Source organism: Trachurus japonicus, chromosome 18, assembly GCF_045865225.1.
Source record: "Trachurus japonicus isolate A0001 chromosome 18, Traja_1.0".
NCBI classification, from domain to species: domain Eukaryota; kingdom Metazoa; phylum Chordata; class Actinopteri; order Carangiformes; family Carangidae; genus Trachurus; species Trachurus japonicus.
Window position 1 is genome coordinate 3,388,869 of NC_140924.1, and position 14,421 is coordinate 3,403,289.

The following is a 14,421-nucleotide window of genomic DNA, read 5'->3' on the forward strand; positions in this document are numbered from 1 at the left end:
AAACCTGCTTTACAAACCAGTAGAGGTCAAAGGCCAGCAGGCCGAGCTCGCTGCATGTACTGTACATCCACATGGTTTGTTTGTCTACTACACTATGACTGACTGTCATGTCGCTGCTGGAGCTACTGAGCTATTACAGAAATCAATATAAAGTCCGATCTGGAGGCACAGCGCTGAAATAAAGAGATTTTATAAGGAAACATTGAAATGCTCCTTTTTGTCTGAATGGTAAACAAACATACAGAACAAACTATGATTACTACATTATTATAATATAATATAATGTGATATGACATGATATAATATAATATAATAATATAATGTGATACATACATACAATATGTAATACAATACATAGCCTATTATAGTATAATATAATGTGTAATGTGTAATAGCATAACATAATGTGATGTAACGTAATACAATATAGAATAATAATGAACTAAATTTACATTTTTTTAAATAAATTAAATTGATATTTAAATGTTACATTAAATATTAATGCCGTAGTAATATATAAATCACTGCTCTAGTTTTCATTGGTCCAAAAGATGAATGAAACGTCCAACTGTTGATGCTGACACGTAGCACAGCCCTGTGTGCCGCAGTGCATGCTGGGACGTGTAGTTCTACTACCCGCGCGCTTCGCCTGTCATATTGCTCTCGGGACTACAGCTCCCGGCATGCAACGCGAGCTGCTACGTCAGAGACGAAGCGACAGAATCGAGCCGAAGCCACCGCTGCTGCTGCTGCTGCTGCTGAGGTTTGTTCACTTCAAAGCTGCTTTTAAGCACTTTAACGTTTTAACGTTAATGCTCCGGTACTTCCGGTGTGTGTGTGTCCGTCCTCCTGACCGGCGTGCACCCGGTGTGACGTTTATTTACGTCGGTTTTCAGCCGGTTTCTAGTGGCGGTTGGTTAGCCTGTGGCAGCTAACCGGCTAACAGCAGTTAGAGTGACGTCAGTTAACGTGAAGTAGCTTCGGATTTTAACGGTTTTTCAAAAGGGCTTTTTAACTGTTTTTGTTTTCTAACGGTTTTCAGTTACCGGGCGATTTGCTTTAAACGTCACTGTTGTATTGTGTTACGTCGTTGCCATAGCGACGTGTAGCCCCAGGTGTGTTCACCTGCAGCTGCAGACACGTCACGGCTCTCTTCTCTCTCTCTACGTCACTACGTCAGGTTTCCGAGGCCGTTGCCATGGAGCCGGCGTGGCGTCAGCAGGGCCGCGGCCGGGGCCGCAGCCAGGAGGGTCGGCCTGGGGGGCCGGGGGGCGGGGGAGGAGCCTCCGGAGGCCGAGGGGGGAGAGGGGGGAAGACTGCTGCACCTGCACCTGCACCTGCACCTGGACCTCCCACAGGTGAGCACACAGACACACACTGTTAAGGGCCTTTCACACTCCTCAAGTGCTCCTCAATCCATCTAAAACCAAGGAAATGTGTGTTGATTTTAGAAAAGAGGAAGCCCCCAACACAGTAACCTTAATTAATGGAAAGCCAATACAACAAGTCTGTGAGTTTAAATACCTAGGGATTGTGCTTGACAGCAAGCTTAAGTGGGACAAGTGGACAGATCAAATCTGCACCAAGTCTCAACAAAGAATGTTCCACTTAAAGAAACTCCTGTCCTTTAATGTTGAAAGGAGAATGCTTCAAATGTTCTATTGCTCCTTCATTGAAAGCATTCTTTCTTTTTGTATTACCTGCTGGTTTGGCAATGCCACAGAGGCACAGAAAAAGAGGGTTAGAGAAATTATAACCATATCTAGTAAATTGCTGCGCATTACTTTGCCATGTATGGAAGGCATTTACAGAGATAGGATAGAGAAAAAGGCAAGGAATATTATAGGTGACCAAAGGCACCCCCTTGCCCACTCATTTAACCCTCTTCCATCCGGGCGACGATACCGCCCCCCTCTGTTTATTAAAAACAGAGCTAAATTTTCTTTTGTGCCCCAGGCCATTAAATCCCTTAATAATAATCGATAGTCACTGTTAGTGTTGGTCAGCCCATAGCCTGCTCAGCTGGTCTGACCAGGTTAAGGCTGAGATGAACATAAAAACTGACTCACTGATGATGAGTGTTAATGATGAGTGTTAATCTGTGTGAAAGTTGTACTGTGCTGTTTTTATCTGTGTTGTTGTTGTTTTTTAGATGAAATGTCAAGTGATCTGCTGCAGCTCAATTTCCCTACGGGGACAAATAAATTACTACTACTACTACTACACCGAACGCGGTATGCGCTGCGCCCACCGCGAGGTACAGCGCAGACAGGCGCAGAGCAGGGCGGCAGCGCGTACACATATGGCGCGAGTTGCTGAGCAACCGAACAAACAAGACAGGATTTGGGGGGGTATATGCAAAGATATGTTCGCCAGGAGCTACAAAACGAAGCTTCCAGGTGAACTTTAGCGTCAGGCTGAGCAGGGAGCAGTTTAACAGCCTGTTAGAGAGAGATGGTCTGATCCTCAGGAGGATGACAACTCACTTCCTGCATCCCGTCACTTTAACTGAACGTCTGGTCGTTTGTTTTCTCTCTGCAAGCGGCTGATTTTTTTTCAGACTCCACTACATCCTCTCCTATTGGACGCGCCGAGATGTCGTCACAGCGCGCTGCGCCCGGATTAAACATTTTTTAATTCGGGCGCAGCGCGCCGCCGCGGCATGCGCCCACCTCGCGTGCCGCTCAGCTCGGCGCAGAGCCGTTCGCCGGTGCGCCGCGGTAGCACATACACAATGAATGGGTTTGCTGCCGCCTTCCGTCGCCTGCCGCGTTCGGTGTGAAAGGCCCTTTACTGTTACTGACAACAAAACCTGCCATTACTTGACTCAAGAAGTCCCGTCACAAAATAATAATACACCTGTTAGAGCGACACCTTAAAATGACGGACGTTATATACTAGGGGTGTCACGATTTCGATTTTTTATCGAAATCGATCGAAATTACGTCACGATCTCGAGCATCGAAGTCAAAGAGAGGATCGACGATCGGGGGGTGGAGGATCCGGGACTGATTCAATGTGGACCACCACCAGTCTGATCAGGTCCATCGCAGCACAGCAGCTGCAGCTGCAGCTCTGCCCCGCTGTCACATGACTCTCGCGTATCAGCGCAATCTCGTTTACATTACATTAAGCCGACATCAGGAGAATAATGAGACACAACGGTAAATTAATGAAAATAAAATTATGATAATGTACAGATATAAATATATTTGTTTCAAACCCTTGGGGGCAATTTTGGCCCCTGGATCATGATTTTTGGGGGCATGTTACCTTTATATTGTAAAGAAATTATTTAAATGTGACCATTAGTGCCTAATGTGATACATTATGGAAATTGCATCACTTATATGTATCCCATCTTTTGAAATAAGATTTACTGTACAAAATGTGATGAATAAAACCAATGATCGTAGACTAGACTAGTCTGAAAATAGCATAGGCGTCTGTGCTGTAAGAAAAAGAAAAAAAAAATCGAAAATCAAATCGAATCGAGGATTTGGAGAATCGTGACACCCCTATTATATACACATATTTATTGACCAGTCGCAAAAAAAAGCTGTTCATCTGGACCGACTCACAGCACTTTTCCTGGTTATAAGTTACTTTTAATATGTAGTAACTCAGTTACTTTTTGAGGAAAGTAATGAGTAACTATAAGTAATTACTTTTTAAATGTCAAGTGACCAAACTGTCCCTCCCTCCCTCTCTCCCTCAGGTGCGTCGGTCCAGTCCAAGTTCGAGGAGATCAGGAAGTCCAACCAGGCCGCCGCTCAGCGATTGGCCGAGAGCCGCCTCAGCTCCTCCTCCTCCGACGAAGACGACGATGACGAAGACGTCGACGTCGACCAGAGGAACGGGAAGAGAGGGAAGATCCTGGCGTCGACCTTCACCACCTACACCGACCAGACGGGTGAGAAACGCAACGCTGCTGGCTCCGCCCCCTAACAACGCTGGCTCCGCCCCCTAACAACGCTGGCTCCGCCCCCTAACAACACTGGCCCCGCCCCCTAACAACGCGGGCCCCGCCCCTAACAACGCTGGCCCCGCCCCTAACAACGCTGGCCCCGCCCCCTAACAACGCTGGCCCGCCCCCTTAGGACGAAAACAACTGATCTCAATGAACTGATCAGAGAGAGAGAGAGAGAAAGAGAGGGAGAGGGAGACACGGGTCAGAGAGGAGAGAGAGAGGGAGAGATGGATCAGAGAGGAAGAAAGAAAGGAAGATAAAAGAGAAAGAGAGAGAAGATAGACAGAAAGAGAGACAGAAAAAAAGATGAAGAGATGGGTGAGGGGGAAAGAAAGAGAGAGAAGATGGAAGGAAAGAAAAAATAAGAAAGAAAGAGAAGAGAGGAAGAAATAAGGAGAGAAAGAAAGAAAGAGAGAGAGAAAGAAAGAAAGAGATGAAGAGATGGGTGAGGGAGAAAGAAAGAGAGAGAAGATGGAAGGAAAAAAGAACAAAGAAAGAAAGAGAGAGAAGAGAGGAAGAAATAAGGAGAGAAAGAAAGAAAGAGAGAGAGAGAAGAGAGGAAGAAAGAAAAAGAAGATGAAGAGATGGGTGAGGGAGAAAGAAAGAGAGAGAAGATAGAAAGAAAGAGAGAGATGAAGAGATGGGTGAGGGAGAAAGAAAGAGAGAGAAGATTGAAGGAAAGAAAGAAAAATAGAAGAGAGAAAGAAATAAGGAGAGAGAAAGAATGAAAGAGGAGAGAAAGAGATGGAACAGAAAGAGAGAGATGAGAGAGAAGATAGAAAGAAAGAGAGAGAAGAGAGAAAGAAATACAGAAAGAGAGAGAAAGAAAGAAAAGAGAGAGAAGAGAGAAAGAGAGAACAGAGAAAGAGAGAAGAAGAGAGAAAGGAAGAAAGAGAACAGAGAAAGAAAGAAGAAGAGAGAAAGAAAGAAAGAGAAGAGAGAAAGAAAGAGAAAGAGAAGAGAGAAAGAACGAGAGGAGAGAGAAAGAAAGACAGAAAGAGAGAAGAGAGAAAGAAAGAAGAGAGAAAGAAAGAAAGAAAGAAAGAAAGAGAAGAAAGAAAGAGAGAGAAGAGAGAAAGAACGAGAGAGAAGAGAGAAAGAACGAGAGAGAAGAGAGAAAGAACGAGAGGAGAGAGAAAGAGAGAAGAGAGAAAGAACGAGAGGAGAGAGAAAGACAGACAGACAGAAAGAGAGAGAAGAGAGAAAGAAAGAGAAGAGAGAAAGAACGAGAGGAGAGAGAAAGAAAGACAGAAAGAGAGGAGAGAAAGAAAGAAAGAGAAGAGAGAAAGACAGACAGAAAGAGAGAGAAGAAAGAGAGAAGAGAGAAAGAAAGAAAGAGAAAGAGATGGGTGAAGGCCCCCACATGACTCCACCAGACCCGTCCGCGCAAAAACTCAATACTTCCGACCGCGCGGACTCCGCGTACGCGTGCTCGGTGTCACACAACAGACTGCTCGGCGGGAAACCTTCACATCGACCTGTTTTTATGTGACACCGTACGCCCGACTGTGAAACCTCAAATGTCCGCTGGTTTGGTGGAATTGTACGTTTACGTTTCCATGGTTTTCAGTCGTTGTCATAGTTGCGGTGAACGCATCATGGATCTATTAACTCTGGCTTTTAACACGGATGTCAATTTGTGTGATATCCACTGTTAAAAGCTGCTGTGATGATCCAGATGCGTTTTACATATTTTCATTGGGGGAAAAAAAAAAAAAAATCCATGCATTTACCTCGACTACCGAAACCATGGAAACGTAAACATAACATTCCTCCGGAAGAGCAAAACAGGCTAAACAGGCTACGTTTTTGACGTTCGGAAAAAGGTGGATATGTGGAACTTCATCACTAAACCAGACACATGTAAATAGTGTAATAGTTATTTATAAACGTGTGTGTGTGTGTTTCTGTGTTTCTGTGTGTGTTTCTGTGTGTTTCTGTGTGTTTCTGTGTGTGTGTTTCTGTGTGCAGGTGGTGACGTCACCGGTCTGGTTCGAACCGGTCAGTACGTCAGCGACCTGTTCCAGTCCGGAGCTCTGACCTGCCTCATCTGCATCGGCTCCGTCAAGAGGACGCAGCCGGTGAGACGACACGCCGCCGAGGCACCGACACAGACACAGACACAGACAGATGTTCACAGATGTTAGAGACTCAACATCTGGACTAGACAGATGTTCTACAGAGTCAAAGTCAAAGTGTCTTTATTTGTCCCAAACAGGGAAAACAACTGCTATAATCGAGCTCCCAAAAATGTATTATTAGGACGACGTTTGGACCACCTGGGTCTTCATCAGGTCCTCTGATGTGTAGGGGGGTGGGGCACATACATAGGGGGAGGTTGCCAATAATTAATGTCACCTGTTGCCCTGCCAACATAATCACAGTCGTTACATCAACACATGTTTACACGTCCATAACAATCCATATACAGGTCACAGTTTAAAGTAGAAACAATTAAAACATCCAAAAACATCTCATGGATTGTGTACATCAAAAATCTGAGCGATTACAAAGCACATAACAAGATGGGACCCACATATACACATAACCCAAAATATTATCAGATACTAAACACGAGGCGATCAGTAACAAGAGATACAAAAAATATATATACACTAATATAGAGAAGAATCAATAGAAAAATATGTAGAAAGATATAGAAAAAAAATATATTTTATAAAAAACTATTTCAACATTATTAGAAGAACAGTTACAGCAATCGAAATGTTACCAGAGAATAACTATCAAAAACCCTTTAATGTCAAACTCTTCGTTTAAACCATTAGGCGACAGAGTATTTCAAGCGTAGATGTGATAAGCCTCTCGTTGCAGAAGCAAAAAACACACATTCAAACACATACACAAATAGACAACACCAGATAACATGTAACATATCACGGGCAGATTTGATGTTGGAGACTCAACATCTGGACTCATCCTCATCCTCTGTCTGTGTGTGTGTGTGTGTGTGTGTGTGTGTGTGTGTGTGTGTGTGTGTCTATCCAGGTGTGGAGCTGCTCCAGCTGTTTCTCCCTCTTCCACCTGCCCTGCATCCAGAAGTGGGCCAGAGACTCCGTCTTCCTCGTCTCCTCGGTAACCGACGAAGACTTCGGTCAGAAGCAGCATCCCTGGCCCTGGTGAGGCATCGCTCTATCTATCTATCTATCTATCTATCTATCTATCTATCTATCTATCTATCTATCTATCTATCTATCTATCTATCTATCTATCTATCTATCTATCTATCTATCTATCTATCTATCTATCTATCTATCTATCCAGTCTTGTCTCTGATCTGTCTCTCCTCTCTGTCCTCAGTCCCAAGTGTCGTGCGGAGTATCCCCCCAGCGCGACGCCCAACAGGTACGAGTGTCTGTGACGTCTGATTTCCCCTGAACACATCATCACAGCTCATCCACTAAGCAGCAGCGTTTCCACACAGTGTTGTTTTCGTTAACGATGACGATGACGAAATATTTTCGTTGACGCACCTTTTTTTCATGACGATAACGAGACGGTGACGAGACGAACATGGCTCTCTGATGACGAAAACATGACGAGACGTTTGTGAGTTTTCGTTGACGAGACGAGAACGGACGTAAATGTTAGTGGTCGGGCTGTGATCGCCTCTAAATTCCATATTATGGATTGTCATTACTAGCTGCACACGATTTAGCAACGGCTCCGTCAACAACAGAACAACGCTGCTGAGACGAGCCGCGGGCCCGTGGTGCGCCCGGTGCTTGTGATTAGAGCGGCAGAGAGCAGCAGGCAGTGATCCGCTGCTCTGGTGACCTCGGTCAGTGCGGTGCAGCCGCTCCGCAGCGCTGACGGGTGGTCAGACGTTCAAATGCATGACATTTCTGCTTATTGTGAGTGTAATCTGTCCATTAAAATCAACAAGTGTCTGCAACGCTGCTGCATCCTTGTGTGGTCACGTCCACCACCTGGCATGCAGCGCACATTCTGCTCAACACACCTGCCGTCACTAATGGATAATCCTTAGACCATAAAGTATTTGGCATTGGGTGGAAACATTATGTGTAAAACCATTCCTTTATTGAATTCATTTGTTGAAAGACTTTTTTTTTTTTTTTTACTGAAACTGACTAAAACTAGACGAAAACCTTGTTGAGTTTTCGTCGACTAAAACTAGACTAAAACTATCACATATAGGAATGACTAAAATTGACTAAAACTAATAAGTATTTTCGTCAAAAAGACTAAGACTAAATCTAAAATGCCTGCCAAAAACAACACTGGTTTCCACCACAAGAGCCAGGACCAAAACTTTAGTCTCAGGGTTGAACAGTTTCCCCTTTAACCCTGTTCTGAAAGGTTCATGAACTGTGGGGGTGTGGCCTGTGAACTGATCCTCTCTGATTGGACGAGGACTCACAAAGTTTCATCTGGTGTTAGATTCAACCCAAGCTGCAGCCACTAGTTTGATTGTTTTCAACCATAAATATGAATAAAAATGTGGAAAAAAAAGAGCTTTCACACGTCTGGAACAGCAAAAAATTGCTTTTGACAGAAAAAAAAGAGAGAAAAGAACAGAGACCTGCCGTGCCGTGTAAAAGAAACAAACAAAAACTGACCGCGAGGGAGTGTCCCGACTTCCTGTATCTGGCCCTTCAAATTAAAAGCCCTGTAGCCTTTCATATACAGCTCAGTCATATTGATTTTGACTTAGTTTTGACAAGACACGGCTCCAAATGTTTTGTTTTTTAACTAATGCTTGGTCGAATATTTGGGGGCAGCCCTATCATCTTTTTTATTATTTATTTTTAACTAATAATGTAACTAATAACGTGTCTAAACACTTCTGGAATAAGGTAATCAGAATAATCAGTAACTACCAGAGTAATTTGCCCAACACTGTTTCTAGATCGTTGATATTCACCACTCATCATCATTATCAAAATAATGTGTGTTTCAGATCTGAGAAGAGATTTGAAACCTTTGTTCTTGTCGACCTGTGTGTAACTTTAAAGGGACAGTTCAACATTTTTTACTTCAGTAATAAATCTCACAGGAAACTTTTAGTTCCTGAAAAGAAACTTCTAGGAACTAAAAGCATCTACAGACCTTCATGTGTCTGGAGTGTGTGTGTGTGTGTGTGTCCAGCAGGGGGCTCCACACTCCACATCAACCGGCTGCCTCAGTGTGTGTGTGTGTGTGTGTTGTGTTCAGGTACACCTGCTACTGTGGGAAGCTGCAGGACCCTCCGGCCGACCCCTGGCTGGTTCCTCACTCCTGTGGCTCCGTGTGTCAGAGGGAGCTGAAGCCCAGCTGTGGCCACACCTGTCTGCTGCTCTGTCACCCCGGTAACCACACACACACACACACACACACACACACACACACACACACACACACACACATATAGAACAGCAGCATTGTGGGTAATCATCATCATGACTCTGTGTGTGTGTTTCAGGTCCGTGTCCTCCCTGTCCAAAGATGGTGTCGGTGTCGTGTCTCTGCCGCAAAGCTAAGCCCCTCCCCCGTCGCTGTAGCAACAAGACCTGGTCCTGTCAGCAGCAGTGTGGCCGCCTGTTGCCGTGCCAACAGCACACCTGCACTCAGCCCTGTCACACAGGTAAAAGATGTCACGATTACAGATGTTCTAGGTACGATTATTGTCAGAGAAATAACCACGATTATTATGCATCAATACATTTCACAACACTATGAATGTGTAAAGTCAAATATGGTCAAAATATAATAATGACATTACTAATCTCTTAATATAGGAGCAGTTATTAAGTGTTTGAAATATTTAAGTCATTAATTGTCATCGATACCAAATGTTAATGTTTATTTTAATCATTTAAATTCCCACCGGAGAGGACCAATCATCCCTATCTATATTGTTAATGGAATTGTGGATGTATTACTGAGCTATTCAGATGTAATTTACAGATGAATGGATGAGATTGGTGAAGTGATATGTAAATGAACATGTGAACCATGAAAATCACAATAAAAAAAAAAAAAAATTCCCACCAATTCAGTGTTACTTTAGTTAAATGGACCGGTATCTGAGCATTTACCTTTATTTTGGCGCCACATCTGCCGATACGGTTCTAACATCATCTTTTTAGGAGAGTGACAGTATTTAGGAATGTTTACGATCAATTAATTGTGAAAACAAGTAATCACGACATCGCTACATTATTATATGTTAGTAATATTGTAGTTTTTCTATCTCTAATTGTGTGTGTGTGTGTGTGTCAGAGTGCGCCCCCTGTCCCAGAGTCAGCGTTCAGAAGTGTGTGTGTGGCCGAGAGTCGGCAGAGAGACCGTGTGCCAGCCCCCGCTGGAACTGTCAGCAGGTAATAACAACAACAACAACAACAACACTGCAGTCTTACAGGGTTAACGTTTTGTCAAAACACGGTCAAAACTCTTCACTCAGGCTGTAAAACAGAAACCGTCAGTCACTTTTCTTTGCTTCAACACTATAGTCCAGTCATTTTAGGCCAAAAAAGGGGTCAACGTTAAACAAATTGCAACAGAAGCAAACTCAACTGGTTTTGTATCCTCAGCATGTCCTGAGTGAGGGAAAAAAAGCCCAGAAGAATCCCATTAGGGGAAAGTTTAGAAAAACACCCAAACATATCCCATTTATACGCATATACATTTTTTTTTTCACGTGAATAGGGTAAAATTTTTAACCTTTAGATATCTCCATGAAAATTACTGAGTTGATTACTTACATTAAGACAAACAAAAAATGCATTACAAGTTTTTTGAAATTCTTTGTTAACATGAGCAAATTTGCATAAATCTGCATAAATTTGCATAAATTGCACCGTTTTGACGGCACATGTATATATGAAGTTGCTGTGGTGGTACCGGCATGAAAATTGGAATGAGTTGACTCCATCGGTCAACCGACAAGTTGACCACTTTAAATTTCAAGATGACTGCAATTTTTCAAGACAGCCACATCCTTAGTAGAGCAGGTATGACATGAGCCAACAGTGCATAATCCAATTACGTCTGGCTAATTTGCATACATACAGCACCTGATCTAAACATTGAGTAGAGCAGGTGAAAATGTCTTGTTCAATCTTGTTAACATATAATATGTTAACAAGATTGAACAAGACATTTTTTAACTGTAATATGATATTACAGTTAAAAACCTTAAGGAATGGAACCAAAGACTACCCATGAGCATTAATAGAGACGGAGCATGTCATACCTGCTCTACTAAGGATGTGGCTGTCTTGAAAAATTGCAGTCATCTTGAAATTTAAAGTGGTCAACTTGTCGGTTGACCGATGGAGTCAACTCATTACAATTTTCATGCCGGTACCACCACAGCAACTTCATATATACATGTGCCGTCAAAACGGTGCAATTTATGCAAATTTATGCAGATTTATGCAAATTTGCTCATGTTAACAAAGAATTTCAAAAAACTTGTAATACATTTTTTGTTTGTCTTAATGTAAGTAATCAACTCAGTAATTTTCATGGAGATATCTAAAGGTTAAAAATTTTACCCTATTCACGTGAAAAAAAAAATGTATATGCGTATAAATGGGATATGTTTGGGTGTTTTTCTAAACTTTCCCCTAATGGGATTCTTCGGGGCTTTTTTTCCCACACTCAGGACATGCTGAGGATACAAAACCAGTTGAGTTTGCTTCTGTTGCAATTTGTTCAACCTTTTCTCATAAAATGACTGAACTAGTCCAGTCATTTTAGGTCAAAAAAGGGGTCAACGTTAAACAAATTGCAACAGAAGCAAACTCAACTGGTTTTGTATCCTCAGCATGTCCTGACGTGGCATGTCCTCAGCATGTCAACCGACAAGTTGACCACTTTAAATTTCAAGATGACTGCAATTTTTCAAGACAGCCACATCCTTAGTAGAGCAGGTATGACATGCTCCGTCTCTATTAATGCTCATGGGCCTAAATTGGTTCCATTCCTTAAGGTTTTTAACTGTAATATCATATTACAGTTAAAAAATGTCTTGTTCAATCTTGTTAACATATTATATGTTAACAAGATTGAACAAGACATTTTCACCTGCTCTACCCAATGTTTAGATCAGGTGCTGTATGTATGCAAATTAGCCAGACGTAATTGGATTATGCACTGTTGGCTCATGTCATACCTGCTCTACTAAGGATGTGGCTGTCTTGAAAAATCAACCAAAACCCGGCCATAGCAGCGTATTTCAGTTGGTGCGACTGGCCCGTAGCCAAGGGGGATCGGGCCCCCCCCCCCCCACACACACACACACAAAGGCTCTCTAATAACTCTCTGATTGGTGTGGGATGTGTGTCCCCGTGTTGACTGGACTGCTGCTGAAGCAAACAGCCCAAAGCCTGTGAGTTCTAGCCAATCATAGCGCAGTAGGGGGAGAGAGAGAGAGAGAGAGAGAGAGAGAGAGAGAGAGAGAGAGAGAGAGAGAGAGAGAGAGAGAGAGAGAGAGAGAGAGAGAGAGAGAGAGAGAGAGAGAGAGAGAGAGAGAGAGAGAGAGAGAGAGAGAGAGAGAGAGAGAGAGAGAGAGAGAGAGAGAGAGAGGAGCGCGACCTGACCTACCGTAATTAATTTCTACATATTTTCGGACTGTGTGTGTGCGTGCGTGCGTTACTGTGTGTGCATGTGTGCGTGTGTTATACCTGCAACCTGAATGGGAGCCTCCTTTCATTTATTAATATGTGACAGTAGCTACAGCCATCATACAGATGAGAACAGGGCAGAAGTGGTGGTGGTGTGGTCTTAAAGAGGCTCATGGTGAAGCAGAGGAAACTGGCCTTGAAAGGCTGGTCCAGGTCAAAAGATTGAAAAAAAAAAAGTTTTGTTTTTGGTTTTTTTCTCACCAGCCACAGCTCCCCCCTAGACCAGTGTCATACAGTCCAGCCATTCTTGCCATTACAAAGATAGAAACCTCAGTCAGTAGCCTACCAAATGTGTTTTTTTTTTTTTTTTATCTGAAGCGAATGTTGTCTTCCCATTATATTCTTCTCAGAGTACACCAGAATGCTTCATTTACCTCTTAAAATCATAAAAACTTTCTGGGGGGAGGATCCCCCCAGACCCCCCCTACAGGGGTTTACTTTATCATCATTTCCAGTTTGCAGGTACCTATGTGTGTGTGTGTGTCTGTGTGTGTCTGTGTGTGTGTGTGTGTGTGTGTGTGTGTGTGTGTGTGTGTGTGTGTGTGTGTGTGTGTGTGTGTGTGTGTGCATGTGTGTGAGAGAGATACATTTAACTACATTAAACATTATTATGATTATTGTTATGAAAAAGCTAAGCCTTTTTTATATATATATATATATATATATAAAAAATGAATTACATGGTGAAATTGTGTTGTAAATGAGAGCAACAGTAAAGGATAGTGGAGGAAGAGAAACATGTGATGTCAAAGTGAAGTTATAATGGGGAAAAAAAGAAGTGTGTGCCTTTATTATTATTATTTATTTACTTTTTTTGGGGGGGGGGGGTGGGGGGAGTCCACTTTTTGGGAAAAAAGAACCCCCCCCTCCACAAGGCTGGCTACGGGCCTGCGCGATCAGGGGATTTTACAGTCATCTTGCAATTTAAAGTGGTCAACTTGTCGGTTGACCGATGGAGTCAACTCATTACAATTTTCATGCCGGTACCACCACAGCAACTTCATATATACATGTGCCGTCAAAAAGGTGCAATTTATGCAAATTTATGCAGATTTATGCAAATTTGCTCATGTTAACTCATTGAGTGCCAACCACGTAATTTCTCGTTTTTCGTTCCCATGCGTTGAGTGCCAAAAACGAAATTTTTCGTTTTTTGCTTTTTTTTTAAATTATGAAAATAGACACTTTAATACACATTATATGTAAATTTGGGGACTCTACGACGAGGAGAACTGAAATAGATGACGATCAAAGTCACATGACAGCTCATGATCTGGAAGTTTTTATCATAACTCAGCTTCTGCAAACGGAGTTCTGCATGCAGATGCAGCGCAGCTGCGCCGCAGCTGCTCCGCTCTCACCCGCGAGGCTGCAGCAGCTGGGAGCTGAACCAGGAAGCTCTCAGCCCACTGTCCCGCCCGGTCTTCATCTGGAGCAACACCGTGTCCTCCCCAAAGTCCTCCCGCGGTAAAATCTGATGGTCTCTGGACCAAAGCAGACCGGCACCACCGACCCGTACCACAGAAGGACCGTGACCACCGGCGGGACCGGTGTTCGCGAGCCGCTGTGGCCGGCAGAGCCTCACGTTCCGCGGCGAGAGGCTGTGACACGGCACGGTGCGTCTGTGTTATTGTTGTTTAGTGGCGCCCCCCCCGCCCCCGATGGTGGTTTTGTGAATAGAACAACCATTGTTGTGTATATTTATCTTATACGAGCCCTTTGATCCAGAAATGCGAGTGTGAGAAGAGCGACAGGCACAAACAGAGCACCTTTCATAAAAGACGCTCTATCTCCTTTTCTAGA

The 14,421-nt window shown here is 43.3% G+C and overlaps 1 protein-coding gene across 1 annotated transcript in view; it reads left to right on the plus strand.

Moving 5' to 3' along the window:
- Nucleotides 1-1,184: 1,184 nt before the first annotated feature.
- Nucleotides 1,185-14,421, plus strand: part of nfxl1 (nuclear transcription factor, X-box binding-like 1) — a 39,028-nt gene continuing 25,791 nt past the window's right edge. The window contains exons 1-8 of the mRNA XM_085759091.1: nucleotides 1,185-1,358; nucleotides 3,719-3,913; nucleotides 5,942-6,051; nucleotides 6,977-7,107; nucleotides 7,289-7,333; nucleotides 9,164-9,297; nucleotides 9,411-9,572; nucleotides 10,211-10,308. Of these exons, the coding sequence (XP_085615217.1) occupies nucleotides 1,199-1,358; nucleotides 3,719-3,913; nucleotides 5,942-6,051; nucleotides 6,977-7,107; nucleotides 7,289-7,333; nucleotides 9,164-9,297; nucleotides 9,411-9,572; nucleotides 10,211-10,308 (1,035 nt within the window). The 5' untranslated portion in view covers nucleotides 1,185-1,198. The remainder of the gene's footprint in view (nucleotides 1,359-3,718; nucleotides 3,914-5,941; nucleotides 6,052-6,976; nucleotides 7,108-7,288; nucleotides 7,334-9,163; nucleotides 9,298-9,410; nucleotides 9,573-10,210; nucleotides 10,309-14,421) is intronic.